At 37.7% G+C, this 22355-nt stretch overlaps 1 protein-coding gene across 3 annotated transcripts in view; it reads left to right on the forward strand.

The window, feature by feature from the left end:
- The window catches only part of ACVR1 (activin A receptor, type I), a 155637-nt gene that overhangs the window by 112744 nt on the left and 20538 nt on the right, over window positions 1-22355 (forward strand). For all 3 annotated transcript variants that reach the window (XM_011949189.1, XM_011949191.1, XM_011949190.1), the window contains 4 exons: window positions 3073-3172; window positions 6771-6917; window positions 11056-11331; window positions 16232-16429. In XM_011949189.1, coding sequence (XP_011804579.1) covers window positions 3073-3172; window positions 6771-6917; window positions 11056-11331; window positions 16232-16429 — 721 coding nt within the window. The remainder of the gene's footprint in view (window positions 1-3072; window positions 3173-6770; window positions 6918-11055; window positions 11332-16231; window positions 16430-22355) is intronic.

The following is a 22355-nucleotide window of genomic DNA, read 5'->3' on the forward strand; positions in this document are numbered from 1 at the left end:
TTATACATTAAAAAATTATTCTTTTGCATATTTTTAAATGATAAAATCACATTAAAAAGTGACTGTCTCCTTTTATTTACCTTTTAAAGTTGCTTACCAAGTGTTCATTTTAAAGACGCTTTGAACTTTAAGTGGGGAAAGGGTATCACTTGCTCTAAATAGAAGGTTATCATAAAGTGCAAAAGAAAAAATAATAGCATTCTATATGGATATTATGCTGAGTCTGATGCTTACTTTGAAAAAATTTGAGATTTGTGGGTGTTAAGAGAGTGCAAGAGACATGCCAATACCAATTCGAGACTCTCTCCTTGTCACAATCTGATGAATTGAAAGGCAATCAAAGTAATAACTTTCTAATGTGATTCAGTGTTACTTAATGCCATTGCCCATGCGTATTTAAAATCATATTGCAATAAGTCTTGTTCTGCTAGACAACAAGCTTCAAAGTGTCTGACAGCTCTGCAGTTACACTTGCCCTGCAGCTCCCCTTATACTGGAGAAGACTTCCCCTCACCAGTGGCCATCTGGGTAGCACAGATGCTACACCTGGACAATTGCAGGACCCACCTTTGGCAGGATGTCACAAACATTTGGTAGTGCCTGATAAGGGCTGGGAAACATCCCATTCTACCACCTTCCCCATCACTGGGCCACTTTTTAGTATGTAAAAGGGGGAAGTAACCTTCTGTAGCTGCCATTTACCTACTGTTTAAACTGTGGTACAGTGGAACTGGGGAAAGAGAATGCAGTATAAGGACATTTCATTTCAAAAAGTAGAGAAATACAATTTTTTTTTTGTTAGATATATACTTAGAAGTCTATTTCAAGCTTTAAGGAAAATTAAATGAGTTTATTGAGTTAGTAGCAAGAAGATGTGAGGATGAATCCTGACAAAGCTTTAGCAAAGCAAGATTCTAAAATAGGTTAGTTAGAACTTCATTCCTCAGAGCTGCTAACATAACTAATTACCAAGGGCAATAATAGGAATATCTGGTATAAATTACTGTTTAAATAGCTTTTAGAATTTTGAGAGAGGAATGGAGCATATGCCAAAATAGTCCTTTAAACTCAACCATGTCATGTGACAGTGTATCACGATATCATAACACAGTATAGAACGCTATTGCAAACAAGTTGTGATTATTGGTCTACATACTTGCTTATTTAAGCAATATGCTCATTTGCATGTTTCAACAAAGCATACCTTTACTAAGCTGCACATCTACATTGAAAAACGAGCCTTGGCCATGCATGGTGACTCACGCCTGTAGTTCCAGCACTTTGGGAGGCCAAGGGGGAAGATCACTTGAGACCAGGGGTTCGAGACCAGCCTGGGCAATATAGTGAGACTCTGTCTTGAATTAAAGAAAAGAAAAGAACAAAAAGAAGGCTTGGCATCTGAGAGTTGAGATATATGTTTGTTAGTCTTGGGTTGATTATTTATTTTTCCTTCCTTAGGTCTATGAACAGGGTTTAGAAGCAGGATCATACATTATGAAAAAAAAACACATTAGTTTAATTTTCAGAATTATTCTTCTCAAAAAAGAATGAATGAATAAGGAGAAAAAAGAACCGCAAGAGAGAAAATGGTTAGGGAGATATGAAACTCTGCTTCATCTACACTCATTTTCTTGTTGATTATCCCTTTTGTGGTTTTTAAGGGTTCTAAATTTCTTCCGTTGGATGTTCAGCTTTTGGTAATTTTGCCGATCAACAGTACTTCACAGTGGTGCTCAGAGGAAGTGAAAGAAGATGAAATTCATACAAATCAATGTATTGCTTTAGTAGGCCAGCCAAAATGTTTGGGAAAGGATGAGCTTTGGGAAATATTAACTCAATATTACTGCAACCCTACCTTTATCACCCATCGGCACAATATTGTTTATTACAAATAACCTGTGCCTGATACCTGCTTCTTGGCTTATGTTGAGAGTAAGAAGGAAAACTTTATCAATGAACTAACTGGGAATCTTTCTGCCAACACCTTCATTTGTAGACATTAACTTGGGGCACTGGTTTTATGTTTTCAATGAAAGCTTTATTTGTTTTCTTCTCTGATTTGTGAGTGATTCACATTAAGAAATGACAAGTAAGTGTTAGTATAGTTTTGCTCCTCATCTACCTAAAAGGAAACCTCCAGCCAGGCAGCCCATTGCTGCCTGAGCTTACCAATTTAATGATCCGCATGGTCATTGGAGTCTTTTCGTTACAAATCACATTAGAGTTGTTTGTTCCTTATTCCTAGTTTGTTTGTTCCTAATTAGAGTTCCTTAGTTGGTATGGCAACTAAAGTGAATCATTTGACAGATACTTAGTGAGAATAGCAGAATATGGTAAATTATACCCAGTTCTTGAAGTTGAAGGGACGTCCCCCCCTCTTTCTGTTCCACCTGCTATTCTCTCTACTGCTTCTCTTGTGCTCATCTCTGCTTCTTGGGCTTTCTGATTTATACCTTCAACTTTGTCTGCTCAGCTTCTTTCATTATATATTTTATTTGGAAACTCTGCATATAAGAAAGGACTACTTATCCTTTGGGAAAACCTATCATGTATTAGGTGAAGTGCTAGCTTCTAGTATTCCGAAGAAGTAAAACCAGTCCTGGCCAGGTGTGGTGGCTCATGCCTATAATCCCAGCACTTTGGGAGGCCAAGGCAGGTGGATCACCTGAGGTCAGGAGTTCAAGACCAGCCTGACCAACATGGAGTAATGCCATCTCTACTAAAAATACAAAATTAGCCGGGCGTTGTGGCACATGCCTGTGATCCCAGCTACTCGGGAGGCTGAGGCAGGAGAATAACTTGAACCCAGGAGGCGGAGGTTGCAGTGAGCCGAGATCGTACCTTTGCACTCTAGCCTGGGCAACAAGAGTGAAACTCCGTCTCAGGAAAAAAAAAAAAAGAAAGAAAACCAATCCTTCTTCCTTGTTCCAGAGGAGCTTTACATGCACACTAACAGGCCATGTGTCCCGGATTGCTGCCCTTCATGTGAATTACAATGTCGTGCATGCTAATATTCCAAAGTGGGAGCTATATTGGTCAACTATTTCTTTTCCCCCTTGTCTTAAACCACAGGATTTATTGGATCATTCGTGTACATCAGGAAGTGGCTCTGGTCTTCCTTTTCTGGTACAAAGAACAGTGGCTCGCCAGATTACACTGTTGGAGTGTGTCGGTAATTCTTTTTTTTCCTTTCTTTGTGGGTAATATGCAGTGTGAGTTGTGTATTTGAAGTAAAAGATGGAACTTGGAAAATCTGCTTTTTGTTACCAGTTGTTTCCTAATTAAACTTATGAGATGTGGTCTCTATTCTGTATGATTCATGTTGGAGCACCTGAATTTGTTTAAGCTCTTATCAGAGGAGTCCATCACTAATGAGTACACAGAATGCCTCGTCAAAAGCTTTCAATTGTAAGTGGACCCTTTGGGATGGTGAGAGAATGCCTAAGAAATGAATTGATATGGTTGCTCCTTACCATAGGTATTGGATAATCTGAAGTAAGTAGGCTTTTGGACCATAGACTTGTTTATTGAAATTCTTTAATTCCTCTCATTCTTTTCTTCTTTTTGATGGGAATAATTAATGAAAATAATTAATGAAACCAATTCTAGCAAAGGGATCTTTATAACTCCTTTATTTAAATATGAGCTGTATACATTTCTCCATGACCTCTCACGTTTTCCCCATACATGAACATATTTGTATGTGGACATAATCGTGTTGTACATATAATTTGTGTCCCTTTTTTCAGTTTTAAGCTCATGAACATTTCATGTGTTTGTACACATCACAAATATTTTTGAAGATTATGTAGCTGTCCGTGAAATGACAGTGTCACTATAACTATACTGCTTGAAAAAGATTTTGCACACATTGCTTCTTTCTTTTGAGTTCTCAGAAAAAATTCCCAGGAATTGGGGGTTCCTGGGTCAAAATTTGTAAATTTTTTTAATAGTTTGTTTTATATGCTGCTGATTGGCTCTCTAGGAAGATGGTACAAAGTACCAATTTCCTGATTTTTGTTAGCTTTGCTTTTATGTGGCAGGTATTTGCAAGTTCCATAATAATTTTCCTAACTTTCTCTTCTAGACGACTTGCAGGGATGGCTGCCGTAGCATTCATGGGTTGGCAACGTCTCCACACCCTCTTCCTAGTGCTCATGGTTTCCGAGGGCTGGATTTTGCACTTCCTGCCATTGCATCTTTTGCTTTTGGGAGGTGACCTCTAAGCTGCCCCCATCACTTGGCTGCTGTTCTCCAGATTTTTTTCTTGTTTTCTTGGAAAGAGGGACACGCCCAATCTGAGTAGTAGAAAGGGGGAAAGGCAGAGGTAGGAAGAGCAGTGGCTACCACCCTAAGGCACAGGAGTAACCAGCAGGAGCTTGTTTGTCCTTTCTCTAGGTCTATAGCTATTGTCACCGTTTCCCACTTCTTGCTTCTCCACAGCAGATTGTGAGCAGAGAAAATAAAGATGGAAAAGCCCCAAATGAGCTCATTAATTTCAACCAGAGTTGTCCTCTTGTACAACTAGTATCTTACTTGATTATGAACAAAATTATCTGGATAGTGGTGGGAAGACATTGAGGGGGTACATTTCCCTGCCTAGTCTCCCCTGTCTACTCCTATTCCATGCAAGCTATCGCAAGATTAGTCTTCAGAGATTGGCTCCAGAGTCCAAATGGCAAAAGAGTAATGCACCTTTAAAATATGTAGTTTCTGGTTCTGTAGATACTCCTCAGCATTTTTTTTTTGGAACAGTATAAATATCATTGTTGGTTTTCTTGGGTTAGGACTAAAGACTTTAATAAAAGCAGTGCCTTTCATTAGCTTGTAGTTAGTGTGTTCATGCGGTACAGCTTTTAGTAAAAATATACGTGATGAACTGCATGGATGGTGTGTTATTTTTGGTTCAAAAACATGGGAAGTTGGGGTAGAGGAGTCATTTCTGGATGATGATCAGTGAAACTACAACTTACAGGTGCCTTAAGGGAGCCTTTTTGTGGGGCTCCATGGCCAGGGTTTTTGAGCAGCTCTGCTTTTGTTTTAGGGGCTTCTGCATAATGATGAGTTTGCAAAAAGCATTTAACAACTTAAAAGCATTTGAAAACCATTGAAAAATATTTCTGTTTTAATTTACCTACCTCGACATTCATCTCCTGTTTTCTTTAAAACATCACCCAAAAAAAGGATGTGAGATAATTTTATGTCCACAATTCCCTGGGATATTTTGCTGTCATCCCTAATGACAAAATGAGGACAAAGGGAAAATAAAGATACAAAATAGAACCAAAGACAGGAAAAGGTTAGCATATCGTTTTCTGGCAGCCAGTATTGGTAGTATCTTAGCACTAGCCCTCATCTTGAGCTGTAAATGCTGGGCAAATTGCTATGACTTTATTAAAAGGAATCCTGTACTAAATTATATTTGTGTGACCCAACAGTGGCCCACAGTGAGCACTTGTTAGCCACATTCAACATCCTTTTGGGTTAGTTGTTGGTATTTAATAGGGACATTATTTTCTTGTCAGGTAATCTAGATTTAGTGGTTGTGATTATGATTCAGGTGTATCTCCTGGACAGACCTGCTTCTCTCTCCATGTTTGGGTTTTCAGTGGCTTAGTGTTCTAGCAAATAACTGTATTCCTGTATATGCAGGTGGTGCTGCAGCTGCTTATTAGAAGCTGTGTGATTCCAGCAGCCACTTGCCTGGGTAGAAAGCCCCACTGCCCTCCAAGTTAGATCTCTTGCCTTGTTATCTAGGCTGATTATACCCCTTGTTGATCCTCATAGTCTTGTGGTAATTACCTCCTCTTCCAACCTCCCTGATCACCCCTACCTATAATTAAAGAGAAGAATGGAAGAGGGAACATATAGCTGACAAGCTGACAAGTGTGTTGCTGCTACAAGAGGGGGCCATGCACCAAACAGATTAGATCACAAGTAGAGTTGCCACGTTTTCCAAAATGTGTTCTCCAAGTAGCCTTTTCAGTGTAGCCCATCTGTAGCATCACAGGAGCTGTCTGACAAACAAATACCCATGACCGGTATCAGAAGAAGTCAGAACTGTTCTGGGATTATGTATTTAAGACTTTGCAAATCCTCTTTTTTGAAATATATCTTCCGCCAAGAAATCTTTATGGATGGCAGTGGCTGCTTGTCGATCTCCTACACAGCATTGTGTTTTGGTTTGTTTTTGTTTTTTAATCCTTCGAACACACATTTTAAACTTAATTGTTCTCCTTTGTGGAAAAAATGCATACCTAAATTCACCAATTTGGACAGTGCCTATGTTGATCCTGTGTGAAGGGAAGGAACCAAGGAAGGAATTCAGTTTACTGATGTATACTTTTTTGGCTTTCGGAACACAATTGAAATTTAATAATCTGTACCATTTCATAAGTTTTACTTTCAAGTGTTTTAAAAGTCATATGCATTTTATACCTTTCAACAGAGGAATTTAAATGTAAACTGAGTAATTAGCAGCTAATTATACAATGCAGATACAGAAGGCAGTTTGTTATCACAATATGGTAGATGAGAGGGGCAGCTTCCACCTTATTTTCGTATGTCTTTATAGGCCAAAAAAAAAAAAAAAAAAAAAAAACTAAAAAATAAAGGTTGTGATATTTATATTCCCAAGCTGAGGTTCTCCAGTAAGCAGTGGGAGGGATTAAGAGTTGCAGGCACTAAATTAATTGGCTTATTCTTAATGATGGGCTGGCCACCTCCAAAATGCCTACTGTTCTGTGTCACCTATGTTTTGTTTTCCATAGGGAAAGGCAGGTATGGTGAGGTGTGGAGGGGCAGCTGGCAAGGGGAGAATGTTGCCGTGAAGATATTCTCCTCCCGTGATGAGAAGTCATGGTTCAGGGAAACGGAATTGTACAACACTGTGATGCTGAGGCATGAAAATATCTTAGGTAAGTACAAGGATAACCCCCTCGTTAATTGTATCTAGGGAGAAATAATTGTCTGCCTTTGCTCTCTCCATTTTGGTGAATGTGAATTTGAGAGTGTCTCCTAAAAAGCAATATAGGGATCCTTAGCATTTATATGCTATTTAATTTTCTCAAACACCAATTTCTTATTTAAATCTGCAAATAAGTTTAAGACTCTCTGGATGATGAAAAGGAAATCCACTAGTGCTAATTCTTATTCCTACATCTGCAGATCGTTATTTAAATAACAAAAATTTGCCCCATATTGTTCACTTCAAGGCTCATTGGTTGTTCTACTTACCCCACCCTTTTTGAATATTTATTACTTGAATCAAACTAAGAAAGATCTTTGGACTATTTCCTAGAGATTCACAGCTCCCAGGGATATCGTAATTAAATGCACATTCCCTCAAACTAGGCATCATTTTTAAAACCCAGATTTTCAGAGGGATTCAGGATACATTTTAATTTAGAAACTAAAGCTTAGCAACATTTGTGAAATATGTAAAGTGCCCGCTGAAATACTGCTATGGCAGTATAAAGGGTGAGCACACTCCTTAGGCCCATTGACTTCTATATTTTTGAAAAGTTTCTCCAAGTGTGTTTATACTGATACATGTATGGTGAATGCTGCCTGGAGTGCTTCTTCAGTAGTGGATATAAAGTTTATATAGAATTTAACTCTGTATAGAATAGTGTTGGCCACCTTATGGCTATTGGATTAGGTCTGGCTCATAGGAAGGCCATTGCCAAAATTTATTTCTATTTTAGCACTGCCAATTTAGTATTTAAATGAGTCAAGTTGTCTGCAAATAATGATTTGACAGTTGTCCAAAGCTTCAAAGCTTTGCTTCCGTGGTGTGGTAGTGATGTTCCATCTCAAAATTGTTTCAGTTTCTGTAGTTGATTTCTCACTTTTGCTTACCCATCGGGTCCTAGTCATCACTTAATCCTCCTCACCTCAGCTGTCAGCTTTCCCTTTCCAATTCATCTTTCCACTTGGAGTTGTCTTCCATTGGGGAGCAGAGATAATTCTGTTCAGTGTCTTTGATGGCTGGTATTCAAGACTCCCTGGTTTGGGGCTCCAAGGAATCACTTAACCATCCTTTACAAGTATGCCCCATTCTGTTACTACTAATACTGACCGTTCTTTGAGCTCGCCACAAACATTTAGGTCTCATTGTCCTTCCTCAGGTTGCTCTTGATCACTCACTGTCCCTTTCACATCCTCCAACCATTCCTTCCTCCGTCAAAACCTCTTGGCCCCCTTTAGTTTTGCCCTGTGGAATTAATTGTGCTTTTTTTGCATTCCCTCACTTTGTACCTCTGTTCTAACTCTTACCACACACTGCCTTGTGTTGCAGTTAAATGTCTGTGTAACAAGAATAACAACAGTCGTGACAACAAACATGTAATGGATCATTACTACGCGGTAACCACGGGTGCATTATGTGCATTTTGTTATGAATCTTCACCATGACCGTAAGAGAATAGATACTCTCGTTTTCCCATTTTTAAATGTTGAGGTAACCAATATATACAGAGAGGTGAAATAGTGGAGGTGGGAATTACACCAGGCAGCCTAACTCTTAACCACAGTTTTGTACTCAAAACACAAACATTCCATAAAAGTAATCTAGAATCGTGAAGCAAACGAAGTTATATAATTCACGCTTAAGAGATAAACAGTTAAAAAGAAAAAACCTGATTATTTAAAAGTGTTTTTTTCCTGATGGTCTAGAGCATAATTAATGGGACAGATAAAATTCTTCCCTAAGACCTAAGGGGCTTAGTGAAGGTGAGATAATACAAATATATTTGTTTACTATTTATTTATTTAATGAGAAGCTCCTTTTTCTTGGGGGAGGAAATCAGTAGAGGCTACACAGATATATAACAGTAATTTAATTTCTTTTGAGTGGTGCTGTTAGAGTTGGGGGTATTTTTTAAGAAAATCATTAAAGATTAGTATTATTTGGTTGATAAACTGTTAAAGCAGAAACATTTTCTTTATTAAGAATAACTAATGTCCAAGAACACATTTTGATGCATATTTTGGCCAGCTAAGGGCTCCAAGAGAAGCAGCTTCAAGGGGAAAAAGCAGATTGGGGAGTAGGCAAGGAGTGGGAGACTCAGGGCTGGCCATGGGAATAGGCTTAGAGGAAGAGAGAGAAAGAAGTAGAGGGTGAAGGTGCTAAAATATTATTCAGTTTGCTTTGCATATGTCCCTCAGGCGAAAATGTGAAATTATTTTTTCTCTGAGTAGAAATCATTTGTTTGGAGACAATATGGCGTAGTCGGTAAGAGTCTGGGTTCTAGAATCAGACCTACAGGAATCTAGTATCAATGATGTGATCTACTTACTTCATGTGGTTTTTGAAGGATTGCCTATAAAGTTCCAGGCACATAGTACTCAATAATTATTAACTGCTTCTGTTGTGGTTGCCGATGATGAAGATGTTGATGATCAAATAGGGGACCTTTCTTGGCTCACAGAGCCTTCCTATGCAAGGTATCAGGACAGCTAGCACCAAATTCAGAGTTGATAGCAACTTAAATAGCTATGTGATCCTTGGCATCTCACAGCAGCAACTTTATTATCTGTAAAATGAGCATAATGATGTCTTTCTTACCAGCTTGTTGAGAAAAATCTCATGAGAAAATATATGTGAAAGTGACATAAATTTTATATAAAGTACTATGCAAGTATAAAGCATTTTAATGTATTTTCTCTTACATTTTCATAAGTCATTTAATTCTTCCTCAAGCCATATCTGTCTTAAATTTTTTTTTTTCTCACTTCTTTTTAAGTCCCAAACTTCACTGTCTACCAGCGTGGTTCATATATGTGAGAATAATCCTAGAAAGGCACCTCTGTAGCAGAAAAGGCAAGCAACGTCGCAATTTATTTCATAAGTTAGGAAGTGCCCCTAACTTCTAGACAGTCTTCTGCATGCTCAAAAGTTCCCTCCAGATGTCTAGAAAAATCTTGTCCGGGCTGGTAGCGATGGCTCACGCCTGTAATCCCAGCACTTTGAGAGGCCAAGGTGGGTGGATCACCTGAAGGTCAGGAGTTTGAGACCAGCCTGGCCAAAATGGGGAAACCTCATCTCTACTTAAAATATAAAAATTTAACCAGGTGTGGTGGTGGGCCTCTGTAATCCCAGCTACTCATAAGGCTGAGGCAGGAGGATCACTTGAAACCAGGAGGCGGAGGTTGCAGTGAGCCAAGATCGCACCATTGCACTCCAGCCTGGGCAACAAGAGTGAAACTTCGTCTCAAAAGAAAAAGAAAAATCTCCTCCAACCTCTTCATCCACATTTGTCAGTCTCTCACTTTACTTCAAGACCAGTTGAGTTGCTACTTCCTAATGGAAGCCTATTGTAACATCTAGTCTGAATTACTATAATTTCCTGCTCTGGGCTCACGTTGCCTTTTGAAGATATATATTATAGTACTTTTCACATTTTATTGTAATGTTTTCGTTTTTACACCTGTCTTCGGCCAACAAACACTATCATCTTGGTTTTTCTGTGTGTGGCTGACAGAGAGCATCATAAATGCTCATTATATTTGGTTGGTTTCTTTTTTTATTTTGTGAATCAGTCAATCATTTAATGTAAACTCTCCCCCTTTATTTTACATTTGAGCAGACATAGGCTAGGGAGCCTAATTGAGTTGCCCAGTATTACACAAGTAAATCACAGGCAGAGTCAGGGCTAGAATACAGTACTCAGGTTTTAGATTTGGTGTTCTTTTAGGATGGTTGATGAATGGCCTGTTCCTAAAATATCAACATGCCGAAGGGCTTGGCACTATCATTATGGGTGAGCACAAAGATATTATTGCTATCTGAATCTTAAGGAACGCAAAATATTCTTTAAAGTATTGCTTATAATGAAATGAATATGAACTTTTCCTATTAGCAGTGCCTTTTTAAGGAATAAATGCTATTATTTTTCTCTGTTGATGCTTCTGTAAACCCCCTCTTAGGGCAATTGGTCAGTTTAATTACTTTTTGTTACAGATGACATTTACTGTGTAGGTTGCTGTTTCTAAATACTTAAAGTTATAATGTGGAATTCTCATGTGTATTAATTTTGTTCTTGGTCTCTTCAGGTTTCATTGCTTCAGATATGACATCAAGACACTCCAGTACCCAACTGTGGTTAATTACACATTATCACGAAATGGGATCGTTGTACGACTATCTTCAGCTTACTACTCTGGATACAGTTAGCTGCCTTCGAATAGTGCTGTCCATAGCTAGTGGTCTTGCACATTTGCACATAGAGATATTTGGGACCCAAGGGAAACCAGCCATTGCCCATCGAGATTTAAAGAGCAAAAATATTCTGGTTAAGAAGAATGGACAGTGTTGCATAGCAGATTTGGGTAAATTTCTAAAAATATTTTTTCATTACCAGTTTTACTTTTGTTTCAATGTTTAGCTGAGTTGCATCTCTCCCCCACAACACGTTATGCAAAATTTCAAACATGCAGAAAAGTTGAACATTTACAATGAACACCTTTATACCCACCACATAGATTCTCACATTAACATTTTACTATCCTTAAGCATTATTACATATTTATTAATCTATTAATCTCCCATCCATCAGTCCAACTCAACCTTTGATAGAGTTCAAAGTAAATTGCAGACAAAGGAATTCTTTCTTCTGATGATTTCGGTGTGTACACTAGTAGATCATTGACAAGAATGCATTATTTGCTTTTTCTTTTTTCAGGTAAAATTTATATACTGTGAGATATACAAATTTTAAATACTGTCTGAGAGTTTTGACAAATGTTGTAAAACCCAAATCCCTGTTGAGATACAGAGTTTCCCATTACTCTTGACAGTTACCTCACTCTCATTTAGTCAGTCCCTGCCACACCCCACCTCAGAAGTAACCAGTACTTTTGCATTCTGATGTCACAAACCTTCACATAAAGTAGGTGCACAATAAATACTCTGTAGAATTAGTTTGTCTTAAAAGTGGTCTCTAAAATCATTCTGTAACCAAGGCAAAAGAGTCAAGTTAAGAAATAGGAAAATAATCCCCAATGGATTCACTCTTTTCCCTGTTAGGATAGCTCATTCTTATGGTGTTAGAGTAGTACTCAATGTAGTTTTAATTGCATTATAAATAAGAGTATTTTCATGTATAGTGGCATTTTATATAAAACCATGTTCTTCCTGGATTCCTGGAATATTGACTGAATAATTGTGCTAATGAGAACTGAATTGTAATAACTATATTCAATTCAGTGAACTATTCAGGGCCTTCTACTTGATTAAACATGGTTTATATGATATTCATATTATTGCAATTATTGTTAGACTGATAAAGGTTTAGACAAAAATAGCTTTAATTATGTAAATAACAACGTTTATTTTTGTTTGTTTTTAAACATAAGGGATTTGACATGTTAGGAAAATTTACTTCCTTTGAATCCTTTTAAAGTCTTTGCTTTTACATTGAGAAATTACAATGTTTCCCAAGCAGGAGAAGAAAGATTTTGGGATAAGCATTGAAAGAGCATGGCCCTAAAGTTTTTTGCAGGCATTTTTAGTTGTGGTGGAGAGGACTTTTATGGCTTATTTCATGGCTCTTAGAGCCAGGGTGATTTGGGTTTAAATTCTGGCTTTCTTAATTACTAACCCTGTATATTTTTGCAAGTCTGTTTATCTATTTACCTGGCCCGAGTACTGACACTGCTTTCACTCAGTGAGACAGGAACAGTGAGGGCGAAGGCGGGTGGGGTTGGGAGTTAGCCAAGAGGAACTCCAGGGTTTGACACTGTGCCCTGTACTTCTGCGTTATTAGAAACTTTCATAACAGTGTGATCGTGGCCGGGTATGGTGGCTCACGCCTGTAATCCCAGCACTTTGGGAAACTGAGGCGGATGGATCACTTGAAAGGTTAGGAGTTCAAGACGAGCCTGGCAAACATGGTGAAACCCTGTCTCTACTAAAAATACAAAAAAAAGAAAAAAAATTAGTTGAGCATGGTGGCGCGTGCCTGGAATCCCAGCTACTGGGGAGGCTGAGGCAGGAGAATTACTTGAACCCGGGAGATAGAGGTTGCAGTGAGCTGAAGTCGTGCCATTGCACTCCAGCATGGGCGACAGAGCTAGACTACATCTAAAAAAAAAAAAAAAAAGAAAAAAAAAAAAACCAATGTGATTGTATATTACTCATATAACTAAAAAATAAGCCCACGTCACAGGATTCTGATAAGGCCCAGAAATATTATAAATGTCTGGTAATAATAAGGATTCAAGTTGTACCTTCTGTTATAATCCAGTGGTCTGGGGAGGGTGGACAAATCGAGGTGGCTCTTGGTTTTGATTTATGGGACTTGGTAGGGAAGGAGTTGAGGGGAACTTTGCAGTAAGTCCAGCTAATTAATTCTTCAACTACATTTCTTTTGGCTTGTAACCTTCCAATTAGATATATGGGTTTGTATAAAAATCTGTTAAGGAGTTATTATTCAGGATATGGTAAATAGTGCGGTACAGGAAACAACTCTTGTAAGACCATGATTTGTATATAACTTTTCAGTGTATACCTAGCAATTAAGGATCACATATTAGAAATAGTGTTCTATGATTAATCCTGCAAAAAGGTCAGTATTCTATTTATTAATTGGTTGAGAGAGGATCTTATTCTGTTGCCCAGGCTGATTATAGGTCACTGCAGCCTCGATCTACTGGGTTTAAGCGATCTTCCTGCCTCAGCATTCCAAAATAGCTGGGACTCCAGATGTGCACCACAACACCTGGCTAAGTACTTTTTGTTCTTAGTAGAAATGAGGTCTCACTATGTTGCTCGGGCTGATCTTGAACACCTAAGCTCAAGTGACAATCCCATCTTGGCCTCCCGAAATGTTGAGATTACAGATGTGAGCCACTGTGCCTTGCCTATTTTTCTAACTTTTTATTATTAAAAAATTCAAATGTTATAATGATCACTTAAATCCCAAACACCTAGATTCAAAAATTGTTAAAACTTTGCCATGTTTGCTATATCAATCTGTGGCTGTGTGTATATTTTTGCCAATCCATTTGAAAATAAAGTGTTACAGGCATCTCAATACTTCAAAATTCATCCCTATTTTTATTCTATCCCAAAATTGCAAAATACTTAAAAATGCATCTTCTTCATAATCAGTTTATCGTATCTACAAATTATTGATAACTCTCTAGTATCATTTTATATTCATTTTCAGTTTTTTCAAAGAAGAACTCAGCCAAAGTTTACAAATTGCATCTGGTTGTTTTGTCATGTTTAGTGTAAAAATCACTTATTAGTAAGAAGAAATTACTTGTAAAATTTAGCAGCTTAAAACAACACAGATTTGTTATCTCACACAGTCCCTTCAGGGTCAGGAATCTTGGAATGACTTAGCAGTGTGGTTCTGGCTCAGGGTCTTATGGAGGTTGCAGTCATCTGAATGCTTAACCGGAGCCGGAGGTTCCAACTCTATGGCGACACACTTACAGCCATGATTGGCAGCAGGTATCAGTTCCTTGCAGGGGGACCTCTCCACAGGGCTGCTTGAGTGTCTTCATAACATGGTGCATGGTGAGCTAAGAGGTGCATGGTGAGCTGAACAGGAAGCCTTTTATAATTTTATAATGTCTTTTATATTCTAATTGTGAAGATATGCACTGTCACTTCTGCCACATTCTATTCAATAGTCCAGCATACACTCAAAGGATGGGGAATTATGCCTCACCTGGAGATCCTAGCTGTGGTGGCTTTAACATATGTCCACAAGGTCTTTGAAGCTTCTCCCATCTTCCGAATATCTCCATGTTCTATTTAACCTGCACCTTTTAAATATTCTGATATTTTGACTGTTTGGTTCTGCAAATGGTGGAGGGGCATACAGTAGTCCCCTCTTTTCCATGGGAAATACCTTCTAATACTCGTGGATTCCTGAAACCCAGGATAGTACCAGATTCTATATATACTATGTTTTTTCCTGTTACATACCTACTATAGTTTAATTTATAAATTAGGTACAGTAAAAGATGAACAACAATAACATAATAAAATGGAACAATGATAGCAGTATGCCATAATAAAATTTATGTGAATATGGTCTCTCTCAACATACCTTAATCGTACTGTACTCACCTATTTTTGGACTGTAGGTAACTGAAGGATAAGACGGGGACTATTGCATAGGATTTGGGAAATGTTCACAGTGTCCACAGAATCTTGGGGTTGATTATAAAAACAGGTGAAAGAGGAACACTGTCTGTTTCAGTCTAATGCAATTGCCCGTATCTTTGCTAATTATTAAGGATGAGATAAGGTGTGCTGGCTCCCTGATGTTATATGAAATTGTCATCCCACACATTCAAAGCCATGGAGTGGAAGGTGAAGCATTCTCTGTAGTCAGCTTGAGAGATCACCAAGGGATATTTGCATTGCAGTGGTTTACAGGGACTGCTTGCTCCAGTTTGGCACTTTTCATTACAACAAATGTTATAGGAATCATTTTCAGTCAGTCTGCGTATGCATCAATAACATAAAGTCATCCACAAATACAGCATGCATGTATCTGTCTCCCCACTGGCCAGTGAAGAAAGCCTGTCTCCCTAATTGACTGAGGAATTCTGGAATGAGTCATGGTTTAAGAAAGCATTTGAAAGCCATTTAACCTTTCATTTAACCAGAGTTGTGCTTTCAACTGAGGTCCAGTTAAATGCTGTCTGTTTCCATGATTCTAGAGAAAGGCTTGTGGGTTTGGTCAGCATTATTGCTCAGATAAGCAGCTCTTCCTTTAGGAATAAAGCAGTGCTTATAGCAATCTGCCCTTTACGTAGTGATAAATTACTTTAAATGCTCTATCTCACACTGTTGGAAATTTGTGTTTGGAGACTAGTAAGAGCAGTGGTGGAGCTTGAGAGCTTAATTGGCTGCTTGTTAAGCCACTTAGAGGCTCACATTCAACATGTGAGCCTGTTTTCCTGTGGACTTCAAACACTGGCCACGTTGGTTTAGTGCATTGGTCTACCATTTACCCAAAACTTTGTGTCTCTTCGAGGTTCATATATTAACCTAATAGCCTCAGAATGTTTCCGACATGTAGTCCCTTTTCTGCTCTCACCCCAGAAATAATCACAAAGGGCATTCTAGGGATTATTCTAAGTGTAATGCAACAGTGACCCTGGATCCACAAGAGGGCACTTTTGATTGGGGTTGGTTTAAAATCCTTCAGCAGCCCCTTATGAGAAAGGAAGTGGTTTGATTACATTGTTATCTTCTTCCTTTCAGGCCTGGCAGTCATGCATTCCCAGAGCACCAATCAGCTTGATGTGGGGAACAATCCCCGTGTGGGTACTAAGCGCTACATGGCCCCCGAAGTTCTAGATGAAACCATTCAGGTGGATTGTTTCGATTCTTACAAGAGGGTCGATATTTGGGCCTTTGGACTTGTTTTGTGGGAAGTGGCCAGGCGGATGGTGAGCAATGGTAGGTATCTAATCTAATATTGTCTTAATCCAAGTTCTTTTGATCCAGCTACCTTTAAAAGGACTGAAGGGTCTACTGAAGTTCACATTGTTCTTTGAATCATACTTGTCAAGTTATAGGCATTCGTATTTGATTTATGGCTGGTAGATGGAGTGTAATGACTTTTATGTTTGAAATACACCACAGTAAGTGATGGTTGAAACCAGTATTTTGGAGAGACCAGCCATTCCTTGGTTTCTCTTTGGATTTGTTTCATATTTCTTTTCTTTTAAATTTTAAAAATTGATACATAATACTTGCATTTATGGGGTACATGTGATATTTTGATAAATGTATGTAATATGTAGTGCTCAAATCAGGGTATTTAGGCTGTACATCACATTTATCTTTGTGTTGGGAACATTTCAACTAGTCTCTTCTAGCTATTTTGAAATATATAGTATATTATTGTCAACTATAGTCATGCTACTGTGCTGTTGAACATTAGAACCTATTTTTTCCATCCACCTCTATGTTTGTACCCATTAACCAATGTCTCTTCATCCCACTGCCATCCTCACCCGTATTCCCCAACCTTCTCAGCTTCTGGTAACTATCATTCTACTCTCTACCACCATGAGATCAACGTTTTAGCTCCCATATATGAGTGATAACTGGCTGTATTTGTCTTTCTGTATCTGACTGATTTCACTTAACATAATGACCTCCAGTTCCATCCATGCTGCTGCAAATGACAGGCTTTCATTCTTTTTTGATGGCTGAATAGTACTCTATTAATGTATATTTACCACATTTTCTTTATCCGTTCATCCATTGATGGTCTCTTAGGTTGATTCCATATCTTGTGTATTGTAAAGAGTGTTGCAATAAATATGGAAATGTAGATATCTCTTTGATATACTGATTTCCTTTGCTTTGGATAAATACCCAGTAGTGAGATTGCAGGATCTTATGGTAGCTGTATTTTTAGTTTTTTGAGAAATCTCTATACTGTTTTCTGTAATGAGCCTATTTGTTTATATTCTCACCAACAGTGTGTAAGAGTTCACTTCTCTCTGCATTCTCACCAGCATTTGTTATTTTTTGTCTTTTTGATAGTAGTCATTCTAATTGGGGTAAGATGATATCTCATTGTAGTTTTGATTTGCATTTCTCTGATGATTAGTGATGTTGAGAATTTTTTCATGTACCAGGTGGTCGTGTATATGACTTCTTTTGAGAGATGTCTGTTGAGAACCTTTGCTCATATTTTAATGAAATTATTTTTTTGTTGTTGTTGTTAGGTTGTTTGAGTTCCTTGTATATTCTAGATAATAGCCTCCTGTCAGATGAATAGTTTGTAGATATTTTCTCCTATTCTACAGGTTGTCTTTTTGCTCTATTGATTGTTTCCTTTGTTGTATAGAAGCTTTTAAGTTTAATCTCATTTGTCTGTTTTTGTTTTTGTTGCCTGTGCTTTAGAGGTCTTAGCCATAAAATCTTTGCCTATACCAATGTCATCAAGTGCTTCCCCTGTGCTTTCTTCTAGGATTTTTATAGTTCGGGGTCTTAAATTTAAGTCTTTAATTGGTTTTGAGTTGATTTTTTTTTTTTCTCTTTTCTTTTTTTTTTTGAGACAGAATCTCGCTCTGTCACCCAGACTGGAGTGCAGTGGTACCATCTCGGCTCATTGCAACCTCTGCCTCTGGGGTTCAAGCCTCCTGAGTAGCTGGGATTACAGGCGTGTGCCACCACACGCAGCTAATTTTTTTATATTTTCAGTAGAGACAGGGTTTCAGCATGTTGGCCAGGCTAGTCTCCAACTCCAGACCTCGTGCTCTGCCCACTTTGACCTCCCAAAGTGCTGGGGTTACAGGCATGAGCCACCACGCCTGGCCGAGTTGATTTTCTTATGTAGTAGGAGATAGGAGTCTGATTTCATTCTTTTTTTTTTTTTTTTTTTTTTTGAGACAGAGTCTGGCTCTGTCGCCCAGGTTGGAGTGCAGTGGCCGGATCTCAGTTCACTGCAAGCTTCGCCTCCCGGGTTTACGCCATTCTCCTGCCTCAGCCTAGCTGGGACTACAGGCGCCCGCCACCTCACCCGGCTAATTTTTTTTTTTTTGTATTTTTTAGTAGAGACGGGGTTTCACCGTGTTACCCAGGATGGTCTTGATCTCCTGACCTAGTGATCCGTCCGTCTCGGCCTCCCAAAGTGCTGGGATTACAGGCTTGAGCCACAGCGCCCGGCTGATTTCATTCTTCTGCATATAGCTATCCAATTTTCCCAGCACCATTTATTGAAGAGGGTATCCTTTCCCCAAATTATGTTCTTGGTGCCTTTGTTGAAAAATATGTGGATTTATTTCTGGTTTCACTATTCTCTTCCGTTAGTCTATGTGTCTGTTTTTATACCAATACCATGCTGTTTTGACTACTATAGTTTGATGTAATATATTTTGAAGTCAGGTAGTGTGATGCCTCCAGCTTTGCTCTTTTTGCTCAATATTGCTTTGGCTATTTGGAGTCTTTTGTGGATTCATACAAATTTTAGGATTGTTTTCTCTGTTTCTATGTAAAATGTCACTTGTATTTTGATAGAGTTTGCTTTGAATCTGTAGACTGCTTTGGGTAGTATGGTCATTTCAGCAATATTCATTTTTCCAGTTCGTGAGCATGGGATGTTTTTCCATTTGTTCGTATCCTCTTCAACTTTTTTCATCAGTAGTTTTTCTTGTAGAGGTTTTTTACCTCATTAGTTAAATTAATTCTTAGATTTTTTTTTTTTTTTGGTAGCCATTGTAAATGGGATTGCCTTCTTGATTTCTTTTTCAGCCAGTTTGTTGTTGGTATATAGAAACAGTACTGATTTTTGTATGTTGATGTTTGTAACCTGTAACTTTACTGAACTTATCAGTTCTAAGATATTTTGGTGAGTTTTAGATTTTTCTAGATAAAAGATTATGTCATCTGCAAAGAGGGACAATTTGACTTCCCTTTTTCCACACTGAATGCCTTTTATTTCTTTGTCTTGCTTAATTGTTCTGGCTAAGGCTTCTGGTACTGTTTTGAATAAGAATGGTGGAAGCAGGCATTTTTGTCTTGTTCCAGTTCTTAGAGAAAAGGCTTTCAACTTTTCCCCATTCAGTATAAATTTACCTGTGAGTTTGCTGCATATGGCCCTTATTATGTTGAAGTTTGTATATTCCTTCTATACTTGCTTTGTTGAGAGTTTATATCATGAAGGGATGTTGAATAGATACAGAATTTTTCTGCATCTATTGAGATGATCATAAGGTTTTTGTCTTTGATTCTGTTGATGTGATATATCACATTAATTGATTTGCATATGTTGAACCTTCCTTGCATCCCAAGGATAAATCCCACTTGATCATGATGTGTTATCTTTTTGATGTGTTGTTGGATTCAGTTTGCTTGTATTGTGTTTAAGATTTTTGCATCTATGTTCATTAGGGATATTGGCCTGTAGTTTTCTTTTTTTGTTGTGGTGTCCTTGTCTGGTTTGGTATCAGGGTAATTCTGGACTCAGAATGAGTTAGGGACAATTCAGTACTCTTCAATTTTTTTGGAATAGTTTGAGAAGAATTCCTGTTAGTTCTACTTAAGCTTGGAAGAGTTCAGCAGTAAAGTCATCCAATCCTGAGGTTTTCTTTATAGGGATACTTTTTATTACTGACTCAATCTTGTTACTTATGGATTGTTCAGTTTTTAAATTTTCTTTTGGTTCCATCTTGGTAGATTATATCCATTTCCTCTCGGTTTTCCAATTTGTTTGTAATAATCTCTGATGATTTCTGTATTCCTGTGGTATCGCCTATAATGTCTTCTTTTTTGTTTCTGATTTTATTTACTTGGGTCTTCTCTCCTTGTTTCTTGGTTAGTGTAGTTAACAGTTTATCAGTTTTGTTTACCTTTCCAACAAACTTTTTATTTCATTAATCCTTTGTATGATTATTACTTTTTGGTCTCTATTTTGTTTAGTTTTGCTATGACCTTTCTTACTCTATTAAATTTGGGTCTGGTTTGTTCTTGCTTTTCTAGTTCCTGGAGGCCCATCTTTAATTTGGAATCTTTCAACTTTTCTGATGTAGGTGTTTATTGCTACAGACTTACCTGTTATCACTTCTTTTGTTGTATCCCATGGGCTTTGGTATGTTGTGTTTCTGTTTTTATTTGTTTCAAGAATTTTTTTTATTTCCTTCTTAATTTCTTCATTGACCCAGTGGTTGTTCAGGAGCATGTTTTTAAATTTCCATGTGTTTGTACAGTTTCCAGAGTTTCTCTTGTTATTGATTTCTAGTTTTATTCCATTTGTTGAGACTTGTTTTGTGGCCTAACATATGGTCTATTCATGTGCTGATGAGAATAATGTGTATTCTGTAGCTGTTGGATAAAATGTTCTGTAAATGTCTGTTAGGTCCATTTGGTCTAAAGTACATTTTAAATCCAGTGTTTCTTGGATTTTCTGTCTAGATGATCTGTTCAGTGCTAAGAGTAGGATGTTGAAGTCCCCAACTATTATTGTATTGGAGTCTGTTTGTCTCTTTAGGTTTAATAATACTTGCTTTGTATAAAAATGCTCCAGTGTTGGGTGCATATATATCTAGAATCATGATATTCTCTCTCCCTTTATCATTATACAGTTGACCTGGTACATCACAGGCATGAACTGCATGATTTTTTCAACCACATGTGAACAACAACAACAAAAATACAGTATTTGTGGGATGCAAAACTGAGTATATAGAGGGCCTACTTTTTGTATCTGTGGGTTTCACAGGACCAACTGTGGTACTGAGTATGTATATATTTTGGTTTAGACTGGGGTCCTGGAACCAATCCTCCATGTATACTGAGGGACCACAGTATAATGACCTTTTTTGGTCTCTTTTTACAGTTTTTGGCTTAATGTCTGTCTGTTTCATCTGATACAAGTATAGCTACTTCTGCTTGCTTTTGGTTTTCATTTGCATGGAATATCTTTTTTAATCCCTTCACTTTCAGCCTATATGTGCCTTTACAGGTGAGGTGGGTTTCTTGTAGACATCATGTAGTTGGGTCTTGTTTTTAATCTGTTTAACCAGTCTATATTTTTTAATTGGGGGGGTTTAATCTGTTTACATTCAAAATTATTATTTATAGGTGACTAATTGGGGGGATTTAATCTGTTTACATTCAAAATTATTATTTATAGGTGAGAACGTATTTCTGCCTTTTTGTTAATTGTGTTCTGGTTGTTTTGTATATCCTACATTTCTTCTCCTTTTACTGTTTGTTTTTTTGTGTGTGTGGTTTGTGTATTTTCTCCTTAAATTTGAATTTTTTCTCTTTCTTATTTTTGTGTCTGCCTTACCAGTGTTTTCTGCTTTCATGTCTTTTTGTGATGGCGTATATCACCCAGATATAGTATTTCCTTATGTGTTTCTTGTAGGGCCAGTCTAGTGATGATAAATTCCCTCAGTTTTTGCTTATCTGGGAAATAACTTATTTTTCCTTCATTTAGAAAGGATAGCTTTGTGTTGAGTGTAGTATTCTTGGCTGACAGTTTTGTTTTTTCTTTCAACATTTGAATATGTCATCCCATTCTCTCTTGGCCCGTGAGATTTCCGCTGAGAAATCCACTGTTAGTCTGATGGAAATCTTTTATATATGACTTGATGCTTTTCTCTTGCTGTTTTTAGAATTTTCTCTTTGTCATTGACTTTAAAAGTTTGGCTATAATGTGCCTTGGACAATACCATTTTGGACTGAATCTTTCTGGGGATCCTTGAGCTTCCTCTATGTGAATGTCTGTATACCTCTTGAAAGATGTGGGAAGTTTCAGCTTTTTTGGGGAGGTAGGGATAAGTTTGCTATGCCTTTGCCCATTTATTTGCCTTCTGGAAAACCCAAAATTTGAATATTTGGTTGTATAATGATGTCCCATATA

The sequence above is a fragment of the Colobus angolensis genome, unplaced genomic scaffold (genome assembly GCF_000951035.1).
Source record: "Colobus angolensis palliatus isolate OR3802 unplaced genomic scaffold, Cang.pa_1.0 Scaffold292, whole genome shotgun sequence".
Taxonomy (NCBI): Eukaryota; Metazoa; Chordata; class Mammalia; order Primates; family Cercopithecidae; genus Colobus; species Colobus angolensis.